The sequence below is a fragment of the Oculina patagonica genome, chromosome 2, assembly GCF_052425735.1.
Source record: "Oculina patagonica isolate OP01 chromosome 2, crgOcupat, whole genome shotgun sequence".
Taxonomy (NCBI): Eukaryota; Metazoa; Cnidaria; class Anthozoa; order Scleractinia; family Oculinidae; genus Oculina; species Oculina patagonica.
In genome coordinates this window covers 18,175,685-18,197,584 of record NC_135759.1, presented here as the reverse complement: position 1 = coordinate 18,197,584, position 21,900 = coordinate 18,175,685, and the positions used below count along the sequence as shown (strand labels likewise).

Genomic DNA, 21,900 nt, shown 5'->3' with positions numbered 1-21,900 from the left:
TGTAACCAAACTCGCTATAAGACGGACACATCTCTAAGACGGACAACGAACACTTTGAAATCATTAACGGACACTTGAGAAGTGTTTTTTATCATGTTTAATTAGTGAAAATACTTCCAAACCTCGTATCGACCTAAAGCAAAGTTAGTCAGCTCTCTAAGGATACGTAAAAATGACGCTTTAACGGATTACTTCCCTGCTTACGTGTACAGACACTAAAGAGGTTATTTTCTACTTACAGTATTACAGTTTGTAAAAGCTCTCAATTTTTGCTTTAACAAGCAAATACGGTTCTTTTATTATTTAAGTCTTGTTGCAGTTAGCAAAGGTTTGTTGCATCGTGCAAAGGTTAATATAAGCTTTATTATCTCAAATTTACTGGTGTCATGTTACTTCGAGTCTCTACAGTGCGGACACCTCTCTAAGACGGACAGCTGCGGCCGGTCCCAAAGGTGTCCGTCTTAGAGAGAGTTGACTGTGCTACAAGATTATTACAACTGCGAAAACTTCCATAATTGAGAAATCATCTTAAAAAAGCAGTCTTACGAAACTTAGAAAAAAAGGATTATTGATGTATCCCATGAAGCTTGTATGGATTAATTGATCTAAGTGAAAAGCTATTCTATACGCGGAGCTGAGTGTTGTGTTGACGAAAAAATGGTAAAAAAAGAGAAAACAAACCTAATGCTCAAAGAAAACATAAACGGTCACCTCTTTTTTTTTTTTTTTTTTTTAAAAAAATAAACAAGACTAACTTGTTAAAGTTACCACAGCGCAATTTCGTAAACGTGAAACCTGGTAATTAACACATTCTGTGGTCCAGGCCATCTCTAAAAGTTTTTTTTTTAAAGAACTGAGTTTTCTTAAGTGAAATGTAACCTCGAATTTGAAATTTGTAATATCGGAATGCAATGTCCGACGTTTTCGGAGGCCCAAATATGTCTTGGGCAAGCCAAGATTTTCGAAAGGGAGGGCCTAGTCAGACAGTCACACGTAATGACATTTTCGCGGGAACTTAATTTCGCGAAAATGGAACGCGTATATTCCGCGAGGACTTATTTTCGCGATTTGGCCAAAAACTACGTTGAAAACGTTAAAAATACGCAAAAACGTTACAAAATGTGTTTGCAGGTCTTTAATTTCTTTCGCGATTTTTTGAAAAACATATTACAAAACAAATTATTCAGTAACCTCTCTAGCATCATGATCGAAATATTTGAACTTCTTCTTATTGATTGCAATACATTAATTTTTAAGTTTGCTTTTTACCTTAAGCTTGACAGACTTAAGTCAGTTTTGAGAATGTGGCAGTACATCAAAACAGTATGATTCCTTTAGTAGTACAGTGGAATTCGGATTTCTGGAACCCCCGATAACTCAAACCAAACGTTACTCCCCTTCCTTCTGTCCATCATTGCAATTTTACCCCGATTTCTCGAACTGCTCGATTTCCCGTTTCTACCTTTCCCATAGAGGTTTGAAAAAGTGGGATTCTACTTCCAAATATGGTTTGGGTATTGGCTTTGTAAGGAGAAAAAAGATGTTAATCAGATAAAGAAGGGTTCGACAGTGAAGTCACCATACATTGTTGGGTAACAAGAAAATGTTTGAGAAATAAAAGAAAAGTAAAGTAGGGGAAATCATTGTCACATTACTTCTCCATTAACTTCTCATGCAAGAGCCCTACGGCAGGTTTGAAACACGTGGTTTTTTGCATTTTATTTTTCGTATTTAATTTGTATTTTATAGCTTCAGCGAATTGAAAGCAGGTAATCAAGACCGCCCTCCCCCTGTTTAATACGCACAGTGACAGATCATTGTAAATATAACGTCTGTAAATTTAAGTTTAAGTTTAATAAGTTTTAAATCTAAGTTAGTTAATAGTTTTTAAAATTTTATTGTATTAGTTTTATTTAGTTTTTAACATTTTTAACATTCATTTTAGTTTTTAACGGTTGGTGTGATATCTTAAGATTTTTTACCGACCTAATTATATGTAGATGTAGATATCAACCAGCTAAATGGCAAAAAAAAAAAACTCAACAATTGCAAGCCGGCGTCCACAAATTAAGAACTTGGTTCAAATCCTGAGGGAAATGTCTTAAGAAACTGCGTGGATTCTACAAAGAATCTTTTGAGTGAATTGACGGCGTGATTTCATGATTCAGTGAATTGATAAGCATTATCGCAAACAGCAGCCTACATCGCTTTATTTCATTTCACAATTAGCTCGCCGAAAACATAATACCATTTGTCGAATACATATCATTTTTCTGATGTACTTTTAAATTAAAGGAAATCTCAAAATTATAGTTTCTAGGGTAGAAAACCCTCTTAAAATAATAATAAACCGGAAATAAAGAAAGATGGTTGTTGCGAGGGAAAATAAAGACATATTGAGAACGACAATCATATCTTGAAAATAATTGACCAGTTTTCTCAAGATATCGGAAAAACCGTTTTCGATTGGCTTGGCTTATCAACTTATTCAACCGGCATCAAACTTGGTTGAAAAGGTTGATTTGGTTAAAGTTTCCCAATAGCACACTTTTTCAACTATTTTCAGTTTATAAACGATATATTGATCAATATTCAGCGATCCTATCCGGTTTTCACCAATACAACACGAAAAAACTCAACCAATCCAACCAAGCGAAAACGGTTATCCCAGTAGATCACGACTGAACGGTTATCAACCATTTCAACCGTAAACGATTGGAAAGGTGGCACACTTCAACCAAATTAACCAAACCCGGTTGTGGGTGAAACGGGTAGTTCCATAGAACACAACCTAAGTGTTTTTGTTGTTGTTGTTGTTGTTGTTGTTGTTGCGTTGCGTAAAATCGCCTTAAAGAGATCCTTGAGCCTGGTTTTCACATGCTGCCGACCTACCTGCGACATAGCCGCCGACAACAAAGATCATCGCAGATCTTTACCGCCAGAATGCCTACGAAGTTTACTTGAGTTCAACTTTGCAGGCACTTAGACGGTTCAGTTTTCTAGAGCCGGCGATAATGATATTTTATGAGAACAGTATCTCAGGCATGTATATGAGAACTAGGTTTTAAAATAAAAAACTAAAGAAAAAAACATGAATAATCCTGACTGAGAATGAATGAGATGGATTAGAACAACATACTTGATTGAAAAGTTCAGAGAAATGTTTTTAGGATGTACCACATTATGTTAAACAATAACTGAAGATATTTAAGCCGACGGCCGATAAAGAGAGATTTGTGTTTTTTCCTTCTTGCAGGCTATGACTGGGAATTGCGACAGGTACTCGGGTTCGTATGCGTTCATGAAATAGTCAAGCACCAGTAAACTAAACTGGTCCACAACAAGGTTACCGTTTGAATGAAACGGACATTTTTAAACAATAAATAACACTAAAAAATGTTGTTTTTGTCGTAATTTATACCTTTCTTTTAAATACTCGCCAAGAAAGGCGTGTTTACGTACGCTGGTAATTCCGCCTTTCTGTGACTTCTATTAACAGCACGAAAGTGCAAATGGCGCGACTTTATAATTCTTTATAATTCTGAGTTGTCGCAAATAGCGATACCCCCTTTATTCTCCAGCTCAAAACTGCTCAAATCTAAAACAATGGATTGAAAAACTAAGGACTAATTTTCCTTTTCCCGTGTCCATTATTGCTTAAATAAGGGAATGAGCTGTCGTCCATATCTTAAAGGTCAACAATTTTTGGGTCGTGCTCAACAAACCACAACATTTGTTAACCATTGTTATGAACTATTTTTATGTGAAAAGGCTTTAGAGTGAGAATAGCGATTTAACGGAACATTTGAAGTACTAAAGACGGCACCTTCAAGAAGCGTTTTATAAGATCCGGTGCTGGTTTTGTGGTCAATCATGTTGCCTTCTACGGCTCTTACTGTCAATATATGTGAACTAATTGTTAACTTGTTAAGTAATTTACCAGTTTTGTCTAGCATGTTTTAGTCGTGTTTACTGACGTTTTAGAAGAAACTATTTGCTTTCGATCAACGTTATAGGACATATAGTAACATATTTACCTTCACATCAAAGTAAAAACGTAACTCCTTTTCCATACATCACAATCTACTTTGACTAAATATCAATATAATTTTTTGTCGATATCTTGTGAAGACTTTTTTCACGTAAGTCAAAACACGGTACCATGATCTTAACCTTCTTCCACCTGTTAACCCACACTGTGATATTTCAGTGGGGGGTCAGCATATCAGTAAAAAACATTAAGTTCACTGACAGAAATGACCCTTATCTAGTGAAGTGTACTGACAAATTTCACGACCGAAATATTTTTTTTGTCATTTACTGGAACAGTAATTTAGGCCTGGGGAGAGCAACGAATCGGAGGACAGTCATGGGAACATCTAAGTTTGTCCTTTTCATTGCTGTGTTTCTCACGGTGGCGCAGTTTCACTGTAAGTAACTAACCTCTCTGTAACTTAAAACTAACAATACAGTGGAGTTTCGGTTTTTTAAATCCCTGATACCCGCAGCCTCCTAATCACTCGAGCCAGAATTGATTTTCCTTCTTCCCTGCAGTCGATCGCGCGAAAGCTGCAATTTTAGGCCCGATTTCTCGAACCAATTTTTCCTTTCCCATGGAGGTTCGTCAAATCAGAATTTCACTTTATTCGTACAAAACCTCTATTCCTTGTAAAGACCCCAAGACTGCGTGTTTATAACTACGGTTCGTAATTTTTTTGTTACCTACGTATGACACTTAGTAATTGCTGTATAAAATATTTCACAATTATAGAGAGGAAAAAGTATTTTAAAGCCATAATTGGCCATCCTTGCAGGTCTAACAATTACGTATTCACTCAGGTCATATAACTAAAATGAAAAAATTTTCAGGGTTGTTTTTAAAGTAGTTGTTGAAATTAGTATTGGAATGGGCTAGAATCCCATGTATCCAGATAATAGCATTGCGCTACTGAACTGATGCGCTTCCTGCTACAGAAAACTCCATAACTAAAAGAGACTATACATTTATCAACTTTATAAATGCCAGAGTATGTGTTTTTAAGGTGAAGCATCGCAAAACGGAGGGAGGACAAGTGAAAAGCTAAACTTAAGCGGGTTTGAGGTTAAAGAAGATAAAAAAGAGCAAGGCGAGGGCAAGGGTGGCTTCCAAGCAACGGTGAAAGAACCAGGGGAATCGATTCTAGATGAGCCAAACAACCACACACCACTAGGATCTAAACAAGGTATGGTCAGTTGTATGGTTTCTCAAAGTACCATAAAACTAAACATCAAGACAAAAACAGTTAGGTACTGTTTAAAAAATACCCCTTCCTAAGCCAAAAAAAAACACAAGCCAAAAGGCAGAAAAGGCCTTCTATATATATTAAATAAACATGCCTTGTGACCGGTGGAATAGTATTGATGACCCATTCGAATTCTCAAACCTTAAAACCAAACTAAAGCTATCTTAAGTGTATGTAGGCATTTGTCAAAGAGAAAATTGTCCGGAATGTAAATTGTTCTTAAGGAGGCTCGATGTAGTTTTTTAGCCCTAGAGTGGTTGTTTTGAAAATAAAAATCATCAGGGAAGCCAATCTTCGATTTTTTGCAAAATATACCATAATGATTAAATATGAGCAAAGTTTATTTTTTTACTGGACATTTAGTCACAAAGGTTACCATAGCAACGATTGTCGTTTTCTTCTGTTTTCAAGCAAGCCTAATTTTAGCCTAGAATGAAGTTTTCAGAAAAATCCCGTTTCAGAATAGGCGCTTTTAAATCGTTTCGTAGTATTTGAGCGCAGTTATTCAAAATGAAATATAAATACTTCACTATCAAATACCATTAACTAAAAACGAGAGAGATTTTGCTTTAATTTGATAAAATATATCGACTGCCGATTGTAGGAAACTACAAGAAGTTACAAAAACTTCATTCGTGATTTACTCTTAGAGTGATTTTATTTAACCCGTGAAACAACATCTAACAATTAGTGCTAAATAGTGAAAACTAAACAAAAGAAAACAATGGAATAAGTGTCTAATAGTATCTATTTGAGTAGTAACTATTTCACGGTTGAAGTAAAATCACTCTAAACGCTCTTACAAATTTTGTCTACAGGTAGTCAATCCACTATACTTAAACACATCAAAAAATGAATACCAAGAGTCAATCTAGATTTCTAGAAAATCAAGCTTGTCTGAAAACAAAAGAAAACGACAATCGTTGCTACGAAAACCTTTGTGACTAAGTGACCAATAAAAAATTCAAATTTGGTCATATTTGATCATTATGGTGTGTTTTGGCAAAAATCGAACATTGCCTTCCTAGATAATTTTCATTTTCAACATGACTACCCTTGGGCTAAAAAAACTACATCGAGCCATTCAAATAATAAAACAGCTTCAAGGCTTGAGCGTCAGTTTCGTTTTTACTGACAAGAGGTCATGGTATCGAGGTTTCTATTATTTTTTATAAAGTAGACCATCTGTTTCCAATATCTGCGATATTGACTAAAACTATCGGTTAAGGGACTATTTTAAATGCGTTTGAATGATTTTGAAACTATGTTTGTTGTAGTGGAAATATTATTAGTTTAGTAGTATCATGACTTTCAACAGCAAAGAACTGTAAATAATGTTGGCTGTGTGTAAATTGTTTCTTTCTTTCGTAGGAGGAAGTACTACGGGTGCAAAGCGAGCTGTTCCCGCTTTGGCAGCATCAGTTTTAAAGAACCCTCAAATACAAGAAGCAGTTGTGGATAAAGGATTGGAGGTCATGAGCAAACTGGTAGACAAGCAGCTTAGGATCATTGATGAAGCACAGGAGAAGGCTTCTAACTTTTTAGCCAAAGAGGTAGGGAAGAAAACGTAACACGGACTCCTACGAGCTAGCTTTTCGAAAATAAAAAGTGTACAGGGCTGAAACTAAATGAGCTTGGTGTCTCTTAAGTACATTCTCCAACCCCACTCGACATACAGTGAAATGAGTTCTAAAAGGACAAGCATCCAACAGTTCTCTTGTAATGTGACTGATGTTAAGTTGTAAGGCTTTTAAGATTATCAAAAATATAAATTTGTCTTAGTAAAAATGTTTTTCAGAAAGTTTACACACATGATGTGCGGTCGTCAATTTTTGTATTACTCTACATCAGTGTGTTTTAAAAGTCGAGTGATCCTTCCAGCTCTTGTAGCGTTCAGCGTCAGTTTTGGACCGTCTTGTGATACATGGTTCTTCAAGATCTAGGTTAGCCCACACATCGAGCTTATAATTTTTTAGTTGTTTATATGGTTAAACATGTCGAGTAAATTGGTCTTTCAACATTAGTTCCCACGGTAGACATGCTTGCTAGAGGGTTCTTGCTGACCTTGGCCCAAATCCTTCACGAGAGTTCCATTTTATGACTCGTACTCCTTGAGTTCTAGTTTCTTCAAAATTCTCAGTTGGTCGATTGTTCGTTGTTGGTTTTGAAAATGCCTGCATTGTATGTGCTGCTTGGCTCAGCGATACAATGAAAAATATTTGCAGAAATCCTGGTTGAAGCCAATTAAAACAACCTTAAATGAACTTCCAGTAATTCCAAAATTAAAATAACATTTCTCTTTTTTCAACTTCAAGATCAAACTGGATATCATGCCAGATAAAGGCTGGAGCACCCCGGACATGTTTGTTCCCCCAGGGTACCATATGGGGGCATCTATCTCGGGTTCACCAAAGGTTGAAAAGGAGGAAGGAGAAGTTCCGTATACCTATGCACCGGCAAGTGGTTTGGGATACGTAATGATGAATGGCTGCTGGGGAAAGAATTACACGGCAAGTGATCCATGCTACAACGCTAAATGGACTTCGAGTGTGTGTCAGGTAAATATAAGATGTGATGAAATTACCCTCTGGTTTCGTCATCTATTAGTTGTTTTGAGAATCTAAACCCTCGGACGTACAAGGGGGGTGGATGCTACCCATCTTGAGGTTTGTTCATACTTTCGAAAAGGGGATTTACTCTATGGATGCTAAAACTTTCGGTTGCTGTTTATTCATCCCTTTAGAATATTGATGTGTAGGCTACGTGTCCATAATTTTCATGTTGCCATGCAACGTCATAATTATCTGTTTGATGTTGGGCCAAGAATTGTTATTTTTGACATTTTGCATGTTTCTAAGATTATTTAAACAAAATTGTGCGATTTGTTTGATTATATATCCCATAAGCACTCTGGCTTGATTTTGTATAAATTTCGCTTTTTTTTTACTTTCCTCCAAAGGACTTTAGACTTCATAATAGTAAATTTCTTCAGGTAGCAAACGTTTGACGAATGGAAATCTCAATACAGTGTAACCACCCTTTATTTGTTTTATAACGAATTCCCTAGTGTGACGAACGTTCATCAGTCCGGCCAAAGTTCCAGTAAAATGAATGTAACAGCAAACCAAAATAACGAAGCCTGACGTGACAAAAATTCTCTCTACCCTGACGTCTTGCCAGCTTACAAAAGAGAAGCAGTTGAATCTTATTGGCATATTTCCACTCACCGATTTTCTTTTAGAATATGATTGATGGGGCAGCTTTTCTCGGCGTCGGTTTCGATGGTCGCGGAGAGTACAGTCCAGAATCAAGAAAAATGAGCATTGTACAGAGGAACTGCAAAAACAAAGCAACGTGAGTACCCATAGATCCATTGAAAATTTTATAGGTAGTATAATAGCATGTGGGAGGCGCGGTGGCCTAGCGTTTAACGAACTGGACCTTGGTCAAGCGGCCCAGGTTCGAGCACTGGCCAAGGTTATTGTGATTTGCTTTTGAGCAAGACGTTTTATTTTTCCTGTTTATATTCACGACTCGTAGACAGGAGTAGGAGTACAGCGCAGACTGTGAGCCTGAGTGCTTGGCCTAGCGCCTGAGGTTCATATAGGTCAGATAGACAGTACTAGTTACAGGATACGCAACAAGAGTGAGGTTCCACTCAGGATATACGACTCGTGCAACTGCCTGATGCGAAAATCCCAAAACCCAGTCTGAAAAATGGAAAATTATTTCTCCGATCAAATTCAGCGCATTAATGCTTTGGAGTTAAGAGGTAAATTGGGCGCAGGATAAGTAGGTAACTAGAGTGTGTTTGACGGGTTCAGTATCTAAAACACGGCGAGTCCAAAAAAATTAAAACATTTGAGGGCTAGGATGCATAAATAACAACTGCTAAACCTTATATATACTGAACAAAAGGCTCAATTAGCGTCATAAGGGCGCACTTTCGTTCTGGCCAACAAGAAGTTATTTACATTCTCTGCCACTAGCACTTACAGTTTATCTCCGCCAAATGTAAAAACATTTCCAAATGGGTCCCTGCGAGTTAAACGTTTAGGGTAACCTCCATTGATTAGCATTCCATTAGTCAAAAAGGGACAATAAATTCTCTCACACTCGGTCAAAAAAGTAATATTTTGGCGCTCTCTGGAAGGGTCTCAGCATTACACTAATCTCTACTTTGCCACTTTAGATATGACAGTTATGATGTTCCGGACACCATGAATGTGCATGGAATTTATGATACTTCAGCCACCATGCACACGTTTGAGAGCCGGGGAGAATTTCAGAAGTTTTTACAGCAAGAAGCTGGCGTGTCTGGATCAGTTTTTGGGTTTTATGCTGGTGCCAAGAAGGCCTGGGGCAGCTCCGAGTCGGGTGCCAGCCAGCAGTATATGTCTGTATTGGATGTTGACGTGGACAGGTAAGGCGATAAACATGTGCTCCCTGCAACCGTAATGCTCTTTGACATAAAATTAATTAACCACCGTGCTTAGTCGATGGGTTTCAAAAATGAAACATTTGTTAAGGCATTAGTACAGTTGGGAAGAAGAAGCGTGAAGAGTAGCGAGAAGAATAAGTCGAATAAAGATGAGCAGGTTACTAGGGGAGACGCTCCCTTTAGAATCATAACCCTCCCCTTTTTTATCTGCCCTTCTTTGCCCTGGTTCGGAACAAACTGAGTGCTTGAAAGAGGCAACTTAGTAAATAAAACCCATTTAAGCAGCTGGTATATTGGAGATTAGTGCCCGAAGCTGAAAAAACAGTTGGCGAAGCTTCGAGGGTAACTGTGAAATTCTGACTACAATTTTTCACCCAAGAGCATTATCCTCCAAGATATCAACAAGCCAGTTAGGGGTTTATTTCTCTTATTTAGCCTCCGATTAATTTCTTCTTCGCCTTTAAATAATTTATCGCGGTAAAAAGGAGAAAATCCAGAGTGAAAATTGGGACGGTTGCAATCAATACAACTTCTTTGGCTCAATTGGGCGATGGGTAGTAAATCGGACGGGGGTGTATTGTCTGATACCCGTCGTCCGATTTTTTACTACGTGACGCGTTTTGTCCAATGAGGTCGTGCAAAAGTTAATCGGTGATTTTTATTGTGTGATACCCGTCGTCCGATTTGTACCCCATGACGCGTTTTGGCCAACGAGAGTGCACAAAAATTAATCGGTGGTTTGTGATAGCCCATACAGCATGATGCGTACACCGAATTTATTCAGTTTCGCCACCACATATTGATCAGAAATGAACGAAAAATGTTACCTAGTAATGGATTATTGTATCAAATGTGAAATTTTAAAAACTTGGGGCAAGAACTTGATTTTTTTTTCTCATATGAAACTATAGGTATGAAGTTTTCATGGACGAAGTTAAGCCCGAAGATTTGAGCTTGGCGTTTCTGCGAGAATTCATGAGCCTGCCAAACTCATACTTTGACGAAGAAGCTCCGCTAAAATACCGTACGTATATATAAATTAGCACGTTTTTTTATTTTTATAAAGGTTTATTAATATTATAACTATTTCTTTTACGATCGTTTTGTGAATACAAACCTTTTGTATAAGAGAGTTCAATTAACACGTGTCAATGAGTAAAAATATCCCAGAATACTTTTATGCGGTATGAAACCGGTTCGACAGGTTATTTGTAATTCTCTGACTGCACGCAACACCAAACACTGTTCGATGATCAGGTTTATAAATTAAAAGCTAAAATAGCTGTATAATAACATTAATAAGTCTCTTATAAGGCATTTTATGCGGCAAATGAGTTGCACCCGCAAATTTCCTTTTCGTAAAACCTTAAAAGTGTATTGAAGTGATACAATTAATTAATAAGTAACGATACTTGCATTCGATCTCGAACGTAAGTTCAAACAAGTTAATAATAATAATAATAATAATAATAATAATAATAATAATAATAATAATAATAATAATATCTTTTATTTAGACACGATAAATTTACAGCATAGCTGATGTGGTCGTGTTTAAGTTACCTAAGAAATAATCATAACAAAAATAACACTAAGACAAATACGAATACTAACTAAACTTATTTACAATATACAAGATATTTACAATATTTACATGCACTAGCCTATTTACAATTTTCTATTTACAATATCGAAATTTTTGATGGCCTTTAGTTCCCTATTGAAGGAAGCTAAGCTTTCTTTAGCCCTCCAGGCATTGGGCAAATTATTCCACCTTTTTGCGCCAATGTATGAAACTGATTTCAGTTTAAGGTTAGTTTTTGGCTTGGGCAAGACTAAGCAGGTTCTGACGTCCCAGGTCATATATACTATGCTGCTTCCGGAAAAGAAATTGGATACCCAATGGAGCAGTTCCTTTAAATACTATGTATACTAGAGTTAGAATTTTAGTGTTATACTTAGTTTCTAGCCATTCAAAAATAAGTTCAAAAATAAGTTAAAATTGAAAGGTGCTCTGTGTGTGCACAGAAATAAACCAGGGGATGTTTATGAAAAAAAAAAGAGATACACCTTACCTACAGTTTCCTCTTATCATTCCAAAGTACGAAAACTGTTTGTAATTTGCATAAAACTAAAGAAAACAATTGTATGTGGTTTTTCTATGAAACAGAAAATTTCATTCAGAGATGGGGAACCCACTTTATCAAGTCTGCCAAGTTTGGTGGAGAACTGCAAATTCGAAAGACGATGGATGCCGCACAAGCTGGATCAAAAACACAGTTCTCTGAGAAAATGGAATTTGAATACAAAAGCCTTTTTTCAAGTGTCGGTGCAAAATACAAGAATGAAGGAGGAGAGTCAGTGAAACAAGAAACAAAAACTACATCCACAGCAATAGAAGCCAAAGGAGGAAGTCAAGATATTGCTTCTATTCTGTCTGATGTTTACGCGCCAACATTCAAGACAGAATTCAAAGAATGGCTGAAGTCGATCCCTCAATATCCTAAGGCGTTCAAATTTCAGATGAGCTCCATTTCCGACTTGGTGAACTTCCGAGCAAACGACTTGTTTCCGGATGACAAGGTGTGTTCATTGACGACTAAATTAAGTTTACTTTACTTTTTTAGTTTTGCCAAATACTCGCCACGAAACTTAATGTTAGCGAAGAAATTACTTCTATGGATCTAAATCAGGTGGATCTAAATGACAAAACCATAGCTTTATTACAACCAAATATGTCTCCCGGGTGTTATAATTTAAATTTACAAGCTTGCGCGATTGGCTTTGAAAACTGTTCAGCCTAAGTATTACAAAAATCCATGCATATCGCATACCATATCACTACAGTATATTCATATCACTATTAGTGTTTTAAATGGAAAACTATCTGTCAACAACGTTGCCACAATGATTTTATTTACGTCTAGGGAAGCCTTTTTCTCTTTCGAGTTTCTATTCCTATTCTGGACCTAATTCTTTATACCACCGATCAGTTTTCCGGCAAATGATACCCTATTCGTGACCAAAATTCTCTGATTTCTATACCCTATCCCAGACTAAACTGCTTGAAAACCATACCCTTCACAGCGGCACATACCTATATAGTTCATATATGGGAGTGCCCCCTACCCCCGGGACTGGGACAAGTTATGAAAGCAAAATAAGCGCAATGAAATTTGAATCATTCCTTTAAAACAAAACAAGACACTTGTTTTTAACTATGCTAAATTTAGGTTACCTGGGGCTGTGAGGGAAAAGCAGCGGAGCTGGAGACGGAAAAGGATGGACGCAAGTTCTATTACGCTTATCCCGTTAAAGGGAAAAAGAAGAAAGTCTATTGCAAGTACGACAGTCGTCAAAGTTTAGAGAAGGCGATTTTAGAGAAAAGGACTAGCTTGAAAAGAGCAATTGAAATCTACATGGAAGAGGTAACTGTACGATTATCATGTCAAGAATCCATGTACAACATAAAGCCCCGATCAAACGGTACATGATAGTTGATGATAGTTCGCTGCTTCCAACTATCATTCACTATCATTCACTATCATGACCGTTTGATCGGGCCTTTTTTCATTCAATTTGCAAATTGATTATTGCCTGAAATGCTTATTTTTTAGTGATCCACAAAACGTACCGTATTTATTCGAATAAACGCCGCGGAGTTTATTAATTTCCTCGTGATTCGAGTGCGGCGTTTATTCGAGGGCGGCGTTTATACGAGGGCGACGTTTATTTAGAATTCAATTTATTTCTTGAAAGCAATAGTTTGGCAAATGGACATTTGAACTTTAAAAACAGGAACATGTTGTAGTGCTTGTCTCAAAAGTCATATTTTCAACATTTTAAAACATTGTTACAATCAAGGAAATTAATTGTTTTGGGCTTGCTCAAACTTGATTATTACTGCATTTGCTTTTTGACTCTATTATTCGAACAAACGCCGCATCATAATGCGGCGTTATTACGAGAGAGGCGTTTAATCGAATAAATACGGTATTTACAAAGGGTATCTTTGCTTGTGTTGGAGCATTGTTTTACTTTTTATAAGATTTACGTCTAGTATTCATTAAAGGGTAAAAGACATACTGCGTGTAATTTTAAACAAATATATAAAGAAATTCTAGATTTTTTATTTAAACAAATAGAAAACACGTGAGTGTATGTACACTCCATTATGTAAAAAGCGTCCAAACCAAAAGCAATAGGCCTTATCATCACGGTCGACTCCGACGCCATCTTGACAAGTACCAGTAGGCAAAGCGGGTAGAAAAACAAAGGGGGAAATTACAGTGTTTGTATGGGAATCCGGCGGCAGATATCTTTTACAAAAATTGAATTCTGGACATTTTATGAGTTGTAAAGTTTTTATTTGCCAAGTTTGAAGGATGTAGCTGGGCTAGGAAGGGTTCAGTTACGTTTTAAATTTCCCATACATTTGTTTATAATTTTTTCCGCGAACCGCGTCAATTTGCGGAAAAAATTATAGACATAAAAAATAAAAAACTTTTAACGAATAAAAACTTTTGCCTAATATCTTAACTTTACAATTCATATTTTGTCGAGAATTTGATTTTTGTAAATGATATTTTGCCGTCGAATTCCCATACAAACACAGTAATTTCTACCCGCTTTGCCAACTCGTCAAGATGGCGTCGAAAACCGTGATAAGGCCAATTTTCTACTGACTGTATCGAAAGTTTTCATGCATATTTGTCGCCTTAATTCGTTTTACGTTTACGTCAAAACGAACGACTGAATTTCGTTTTTTCTCGACTTTCGGTGTCGACTTATTAAATAACAATCAAACATTTTCTCTGTACAATTCAATCTGATAACGTCGATTTAGTTTTCTCACTCCCACTGTTTCGCCGCTTACCTTTCATATTGTCATCCATTCAAGTTTCCCCGTCTTCCAGTTTAATAAATAAATACCAGTTTTGCTTCTTGTTTCAATTGTGGTTATGAGTTCTTCAAATCACGCCGTGTAACATCCTTCTGCAGCCGCAAAGTCTCACAACAAACACAACTGAGCAAAATACGCTTATGTCACACATGCGACTTATTTGCCGTACTGAACCTTTCAAAAATTTATTATGTATGCAAACCATGAAAAATCGTAAACACACGTTGGAATGCGTGCTTCGATTTCAGCTGGTAACTGTGGTAAACCTTTTGTTATAAACAGTTCTGAATTCTGAATAAACAATGTTTGCGTTCTTAAGTAAGAAATGCTGTCATTTCTCTGCGTCAATGAATTAGCCTTATGGACACTCTTATACCATTTTTTAATTAGAAGACATCCCCATCCAAACTTGGGCAACCATAAATACAAAATAGGAAAAAGTGAAGACAAAAAGGGTGGTGGTGTTTGTAAGGGCAAGGGATGGGATGGGAGAAGATTGGAGGGTGGAGCAAAAAAGTTGGGGCCCTGAACTGGAAAGGCTTTAAGCTGACCTTACTAAAAAAAAAAAAAAATCGGTCGCATAAAGGCCTGTTGACACAGACGATTTTTGATGCAATTTTTTCGTGCAATGCATCTTTTTTTGCGTGCGATCTCTCGACTGAAAATCGCCCAAAAATCGCAATGTAAACTAAAAGTGGTATTGTCGCCGCGATTTCGCAGAGGTTTTCAACATTTTTGAAACCTGTCATTTCGTGGCGACAAAAACAAAGCGGGCTTGCATTGGAAAGCGCGACAAAAATCGAATTAAAAATAGCTTGTGGTGCCTTATTGAAGATGGCTATCATGTTATTTTTTAAAACAAAACGAATTGAAAATGGTCAGTTTTGTGATTTGAATTTTGTCCCAGGGCCCGGTATCATTGTCGGATGTTCGCCTGGAGAAATGTCCGCCCGACACTACTGCACCCACGACAAAGCCTACAACCCAACTGGGGAGGAGAAGGGATGAGTGGATGGACCAAAAAGTGGCGCCAAAATGGCAGGAACTTATCAGCAGTGATTTTACCTTCAAGGTGTCATTTGACATGTTGGATGATCTGATCAACCCATTGCACAGTGCTTTTAATATTAACAAAGACATGAAACGCAGTGTTCGTTACAGGTAAACACTTAATAAAAATAAGAACGCTTATATCATACATCATTAACTGGACAAAAAAAGTTCTTTCAATTTCAACTGATTCCCGTCAGATATAATCAATTATTGTTCCACTTTTGTGCCATTTTACAATATTAGGGCAAAAGAACGCAAAAATATGCCAAGTTGTTACACTATAAAACAAGGCAAAAATACGAACGGTCAAAATTACGGAATACTGGCCCAAACGTAGTGTGAAAAAATAGTGGAATAATAAATCCCTTTTTTCGATGGTTGAACGTATAATACCAGCGGAAATTTTGCTTACTGCTCGTATCCGCTCGTATTCGCGCGTATTATATGTTAAACCATCGAATAAGGTGTATATATACAACATAACGTTGTAAACGATCGCCAATATAAGCGGCGCTTTTAAGAAACCAAAAGCTGTCAGATCGTGCTACTGAAATCCTTCGATCAACCGATCAACTAACGATAGGTTAGTCAGTTAGTTATTTAGGAACTTTTGACGGCTACAAGGTTGGTTGATTAGCAAGCAAAGCGAAGAACGACGAGTAGATAAGGCGGCAGACGAGCGGCGCTAATTACTCGCCGTCCTTCGCATTTTCTACATCCCCTCAATGTGGTTCAGGTTAACAAATACATTGCTTTCCAATACATGCTAGGATGCTTAGCGCTTGCAAAGAAGAAAAATAAAGGCACACTCTGCTGTAATTAAGGTGTGATAAGCTTCCTCATTTCCAATTCTTCCCCAGTCCCAGTGATAAGTTCCAGTCCAGTCCCATTCCAGTCCAGCCCCAGTTCCAGTCCCAGTGATAAGCTTCCTCATTTCCAATTCTTCCCCCCAGTCGTCTTCATATAGCACGCGGCAAAGGGAGAGAAGCGCGCGGCGAGTCGAACCCATCTCATCTTGCTGTATGAAGACGACTGGGGACGAGTCAGTTCGTATTATAATGAAAGGTTTTATTAAAGGTGGTTTATTTTGTACGGTGTTTATTGTAATTATATTTAATGTACGAGGAGTATGCAGTAGAAAGTACTGGGTCAGTAGTGTAGCTGGGTGATGAGTCAGGGACACTAAACGCTGTGTTAATTATTTCGTATTAAAAACCAATCCACTGATCTACATTAGTTAACAAGGGTTTCTCAATAACAGGAAAGGCGAGTGGTATACAAGTGATAGCGACAATGCATTCCACATGTACAGCGGTTTCGCTGGTGCAATAAACAACCCTCGAAACCACAGAATGAACATCTTCGGTCTGATGTTATCCTACAATGAAAAGGATGGTAGTTTGTTCCTAGATGACGAAGGTTTCAAGTCCTCAAAGAAGATGTTTCCTGCACTTGCCGCTGACATGAAAGGAAAAACTCTAGCTAGGGTTGAATCTGTAAGCAAGAACGAAGCACGCTTAGCCACTGCAGTATCCGCAGGTTCAGTGATATGTCACGCAGAGTGGTCCAATATTCTTCGTATTGATCTTATGGACATGGAGGGAAAATGCCTTTACTTTACTGCTGCGTCAAAGGGAACAGTTTATGTTGTGTTTTCTGCTTCTCCAAAGAACCTGGATGCACGCTATTTCGTCGAAATTTCTCCTCAGAAAGTTGCTATCTTTAAGGTATAAGCAAAAAGATAGCAGTAAAAACCTGCAAGTAAGAATCTAACATTTTAGAACCTGTTAGGCTAAAATTTGCTAATTAGATACCATTTATATAAGAACCTATTAAGCCTAAAATTTGGAAACAGGTTCTTAATTTCTAAAATTGATTAAAAATGTTTACTTCTGGGAAAATACGATATGATTATTGCTTCATTCTGACTTAAACACTATGTGGTATGCAAATTTTATACACGAAAAAGGCCGAATACCACTAAAATCGATATCTCTATAACAACATTGAATTTTTTCTTTAGAAATTAAGAACCTATTAAGAACCTAATTAGGCTAACTTTGTGCCGATAACCCCTTATGTAAGACCCTGTTTAGGCTAACCTGAAAAACAATAGGTTCTTACTCACGGGTTTTTACTGTAGTTTTATTGTTCAAATGTCATCTTGTTTTACAGTTTCAGAAGCTCCCACCTCCTTCCACTTAACCACATACCGAGACCTCGAAGATTTTCTTCGACATTAATTTAAAAATATTCTGATTCTTGTCCGACAAAAAAACTGCGTGCAGCGTGGTACTTTGTGCCAAAGAAGCTATTTTGGTACATCTGTATGTAAAAGTAATTACCATATATAATTCTGGATGGCTTATCAAATACAGGTCTCGATACTTGCCTTATGATTACTTGAAGGTCTTGACACTCGAAGTCGCCAATAAAGCTGATTAGCATCAAATGCTGACGTAGAGTGCTTTATTTTATGCTTTTTTGTCTTGGGTACCCATGTCTTATTTTCAACCTTGTTTTAGGGTAGAGCGGCCTATTCATCCACAACAGCTGTAGATGCCGTTGCCCTGGGAGATGGCGTACTTTACGAATCATACTTTGTGTGCATCACCATTTCCGGTACGGCAACGTTGATCGAGTACGGCAAGAGCCTGGGTACAAAGGACGGTGGGATTGTCTACCTCAACATGATTGACAGAAGCAGAAATTTTGACATTCGATTTTATGCGTTTGGAAATAAGGATGAGCCAGCAAACATTATGGACGCCCATATCGTGTCACACAAGCGAACGGAAGTCACGTGCAAGGGAGGCACCGTGAAGGATGCGATTGAGACTTTATGCGCAAAAGATTGTCACAAGCATTGCAATCCTGTAGCAGGTCAGTGTTTTAGTTGTATTCTATAAGCTCCAAAGAGATTCTGAACGTTAAAAAAACATTTTTTATTTTGGGATTTTTTTTCTGTTCGCATAATCATGACCGTTCGTTCGTTCGTGTTCGTTCGTTCGTTCGTTCGTTCGTTCGTTCGTTCGTTCGTTCGTTCATTTCTTCATTCATTTGCAGGAAAACTACTCTTAAATTTGGCCAGTTCGGGAATCGCAAGTTTACCAAAGTTTTTCAAACAAAATGCAATTTCAGTAATGCGAGCGCGTTGCTATTGACCTCTAGATCAAGTAAACAACAATACTTGCGGTGATTTTTTTTGACTAGCAAAACGGCGAAAAACTTGTTTCGCCTTAGTGTGCGAATTTTATGTTGATAAATGTAAACGTAACGTCAGCTCAAGTCAACTCGAGCACGGCGCGCAAGTCTTGGCCAAACGACTTGGCAAGTGGACACTCCGTTTGTCTAGAGCTTTACCGTGAGCTGTTAATGGTTGATTGCGATAGAAAGGCACATTCTGGTTGGCTAGATGTGATCACTGGTAGTTTGATTTATTAACAGATATCACAAAACAGCCCGTTTGTAAGTCGAGCTTAAATAAGAAACGGCCTTTTGTTTTATTTTGTAGGTTGCAGAGAACCGGACAGCGACGAACAGTGCTTCTCTTGTCGAGTTGTCAAGAAGGCAGGAACGGAGCAATGTCTTGAAGAATGTCCACCAACATCTATGATAAACAAAAACAAAGAATGTGTTGGTGAGTGCTAGAAGAGATTTTAACTTGATTAGCTCATGAGTGGCAAGAGTGCTCCTGGTTTCCCCGTCGCAGAGCATTTCAGCTCAGACGGACCAGCGCAGTCGACGCACAGGTCCACGGCGTCAATTGTAAGCTCTGCAGCGTTAATAACCAACGAAAGAGGCGGGACCAGCCAACCGCGCGGCCTCAACTTGTTTTTTTTGAGGTTCTCGCGCGCGCGTGTGCTAAAGACCAACTTTAAAAATATTCTCGTGGCGTATTTTTAACGATCGTTTTAACGATCACTTTACCACTGATGAAGGGCTAAGCCCGATACGTTTGGTTTACTTTGAACTTAACTTGGTACACTAACCTTAAAAAGCGTTTATTCTCAATTTTCACAATTACAAGTGCTACGAAGCGAAGGAAGATTAATTCTTTCAAACTAGTACTTTTGGCGTAACCTAGTGTGCAGTACAGTGTGCAGAAAATGACACCACACACATCATTTTACCCTCCCCTTTCTGAGTGGTTTACGAGTGTTATTATATGGCAAGAGCTTGTTGAGATATAACGCGCGCTGTGATTGCCTAACAGTCGGACCAGGTTTTCCCGTAATGCCCACATGCATTATGACCGATACTAATCATAATATACTGATACAAGGCTGGCTGACGAAAAGCGGGCAATATTTTGCGCTGCAAAGACTGCCATGTAATATACTTCTTATTTAGCTCTGTTGCCGTGGCTGGGGTCGTACCCGAAAGACCCTGGGTAATATTCATTTGTCCCATTACAGCCTTTGTGCTCGGTTAATAATAAGTAATTCTGGATTCCTTTGTACCTATTCTAGAATCTTACGATGCCAAGGTGGAGGGAGGATGGCTCTTAACGAAAGAAATCTCAGTCGGAGATGAACTCAGTACCTGTATGTGGTTAAAGTTGGGAGATGGCACCTGGACATTTCAGGAGGAAACTAATTTCGCTTATCCAGTTTGGTTGGAAATGCAGGGCATGAATATGCTCACCACTTTAACGGGAGAAAGTGACAGCTTGTTCTTTGTGTATTTACACGGTGGCGTCTATAAAAGGTAAGTCGCTTGTGGATTTATTTTTGTTAGAAACGAATTAGTGAGACTACAGCGTGTAGAAAGAATTGTATCGTCCGTTAACGCCCTACATCATTTAAACCGTTCCCTTCTAATTTTTTACGTACCAGCCTGATAGAAAAGATTCACCTTTCACAAACTTTTAAACAGTAACTCATTAATGAGCCTTGGTCTTTATTAAACTTGCCTTCTTGTAAAGGTTGTAACTCAAAATTGGTTTAAGTTTTTATTTTATGTGTGGCTTAATCGGCTTTGAAGCACAAATTTGTCGTTTACTACTACTTTATTTTATCTTTGGTTGTGTAGGCGAAACGTGGATTCGTTTAAAGACAAAGCATGGCACCAAGTGTGCGTCTTATGGTCAACTAAGACGGCCGCCTGGTCAATTTATCTTGACGGTAAGAGAGATTCGTACGGAATTTACAACGACTTCTTAGGACGAAGGTTGGGCAAATTGGGATTGGCAAGGTCATCATCTCGAAACAAAGTGCTTTTGACACAAGTCAACCTCTGGGATCGCGTTCTCACTAATCAAGAAATCGAAGGCTTTGCGAAATCGTGCAACCACGGAGTAGGAAGCTTCTTGTCGTGGGCTGATTTGTACGATGCAGCAAAGGCAAGTCGCTACATCAAACCGTCTTCATGTCAAGCCATTTCCCAGTCTGTGTCAACCACTGTCACCCCACCCCCAACAACCACACAAGCGATAATTACAGAAGCACCAGACCAGGGAAAACGAGGCGTTAAGAGATACAACTGGATGTATGGACGTACATTCGGATACCAGTGATTTACACCTATAGCTAATTGCAGAAACGTTGACCCTGTGAAAAGCATAAGCTATGAACGATACGACCGAATGGGATTATGGGTAGACAGCATTGTTAAGCTAAGTAATATTGCTTTTATTGACAATCAAGATGTTTTCTTTTTCTGAGAGCCTTAAGATCATGATTTATGCAACCTGTCTTATTACCATGTTTATTCTGAGAATATTTTTTCCGATTACCCAGTAAAACATTTGGGTCGCATCGTTTATTGTTTATGCTTCTCATGGGTCAACGATTCTTTAATCATGTATATCTGGACTGATGTGAGGCTATGTTATGATTATAACTAAGACATCATAAAAAAATGATCTCAGTGGTGCAAGTAAATATTGCTGTTATTCTAATTGATGCTCTTAAGAGTTCCAATTTATTTCGATTAAGATTATAATTATAAAGCGGTTATCTGGCTAAAAAGTAAACAAATATACCGAGCCTCCAGTTTCCTTACAGAAGCCTTTGAAGGGGCCGGGGTAAACAAATCCTGTTGTTATTTTTTGGTGAATTCAAAATATATTTTGTTGAATTGGTAATCAAGAAAAACTGACCCAGAAAACCGTGCTGAGGTGAATCGGTGTGAATGACAGCTTGCTTATACACGGGTAATCAGGTATGAATTAATAAATGTGAATATTAATTATAATAATAATAATAATACTAATAATA

The 21,900-nt window shown here is 37.8% G+C and overlaps 1 protein-coding gene across 1 annotated transcript; it reads left to right on the top strand.

Annotated features, from left to right (window-relative positions):
• The first annotated feature begins 6,742 nt into the window (after positions 1-6,742).
• On the top strand, positions 6,743-21,197 carry LOC144642195 (uncharacterized). Its single transcript, XM_078501179.1, has 13 exons — positions 6,743-6,835; positions 7,598-7,840; positions 8,524-8,636; positions 9,475-9,705; positions 10,635-10,747; positions 11,894-12,306; positions 12,957-13,151; positions 15,534-15,787; positions 16,941-17,406; positions 18,205-18,562; positions 19,194-19,319; positions 20,152-20,389; positions 20,714-21,197. The coding sequence occupies exons 1-13, from the start codon at positions 6,758-6,760 to the stop codon at positions 21,195-21,197; spliced, it is 3,312 nt and encodes a 1,103-aa protein (XP_078357305.1). The 5' UTR covers positions 6,743-6,757.
• The last annotated feature ends 703 nt before the right edge of the window (positions 21,198-21,900 follow it).

Bases quoted from the DNA above. Each gene is read 5' to 3' on its own strand.
- LOC144642195 (XM_078501179.1), top strand. From the start codon at position 6,758: ATGAGCAAACTGGTAGACAAGCAGCTTAGGATCATTGATGAAGCACAG. The intron at 12,307-12,956 runs GTGTGTTCATTG...TGCTAAATTTAG, and splicing joins ACTTGTTTCCGGATGACAAG to GTTACCTGGGGCTGTGAGGG. The intron at 18,563-19,193 runs GTCAGTGTTTTA...TTTATTTTGTAG, and splicing joins GCATTGCAATCCTGTAGCAG to GTTGCAGAGAACCGGACAGC.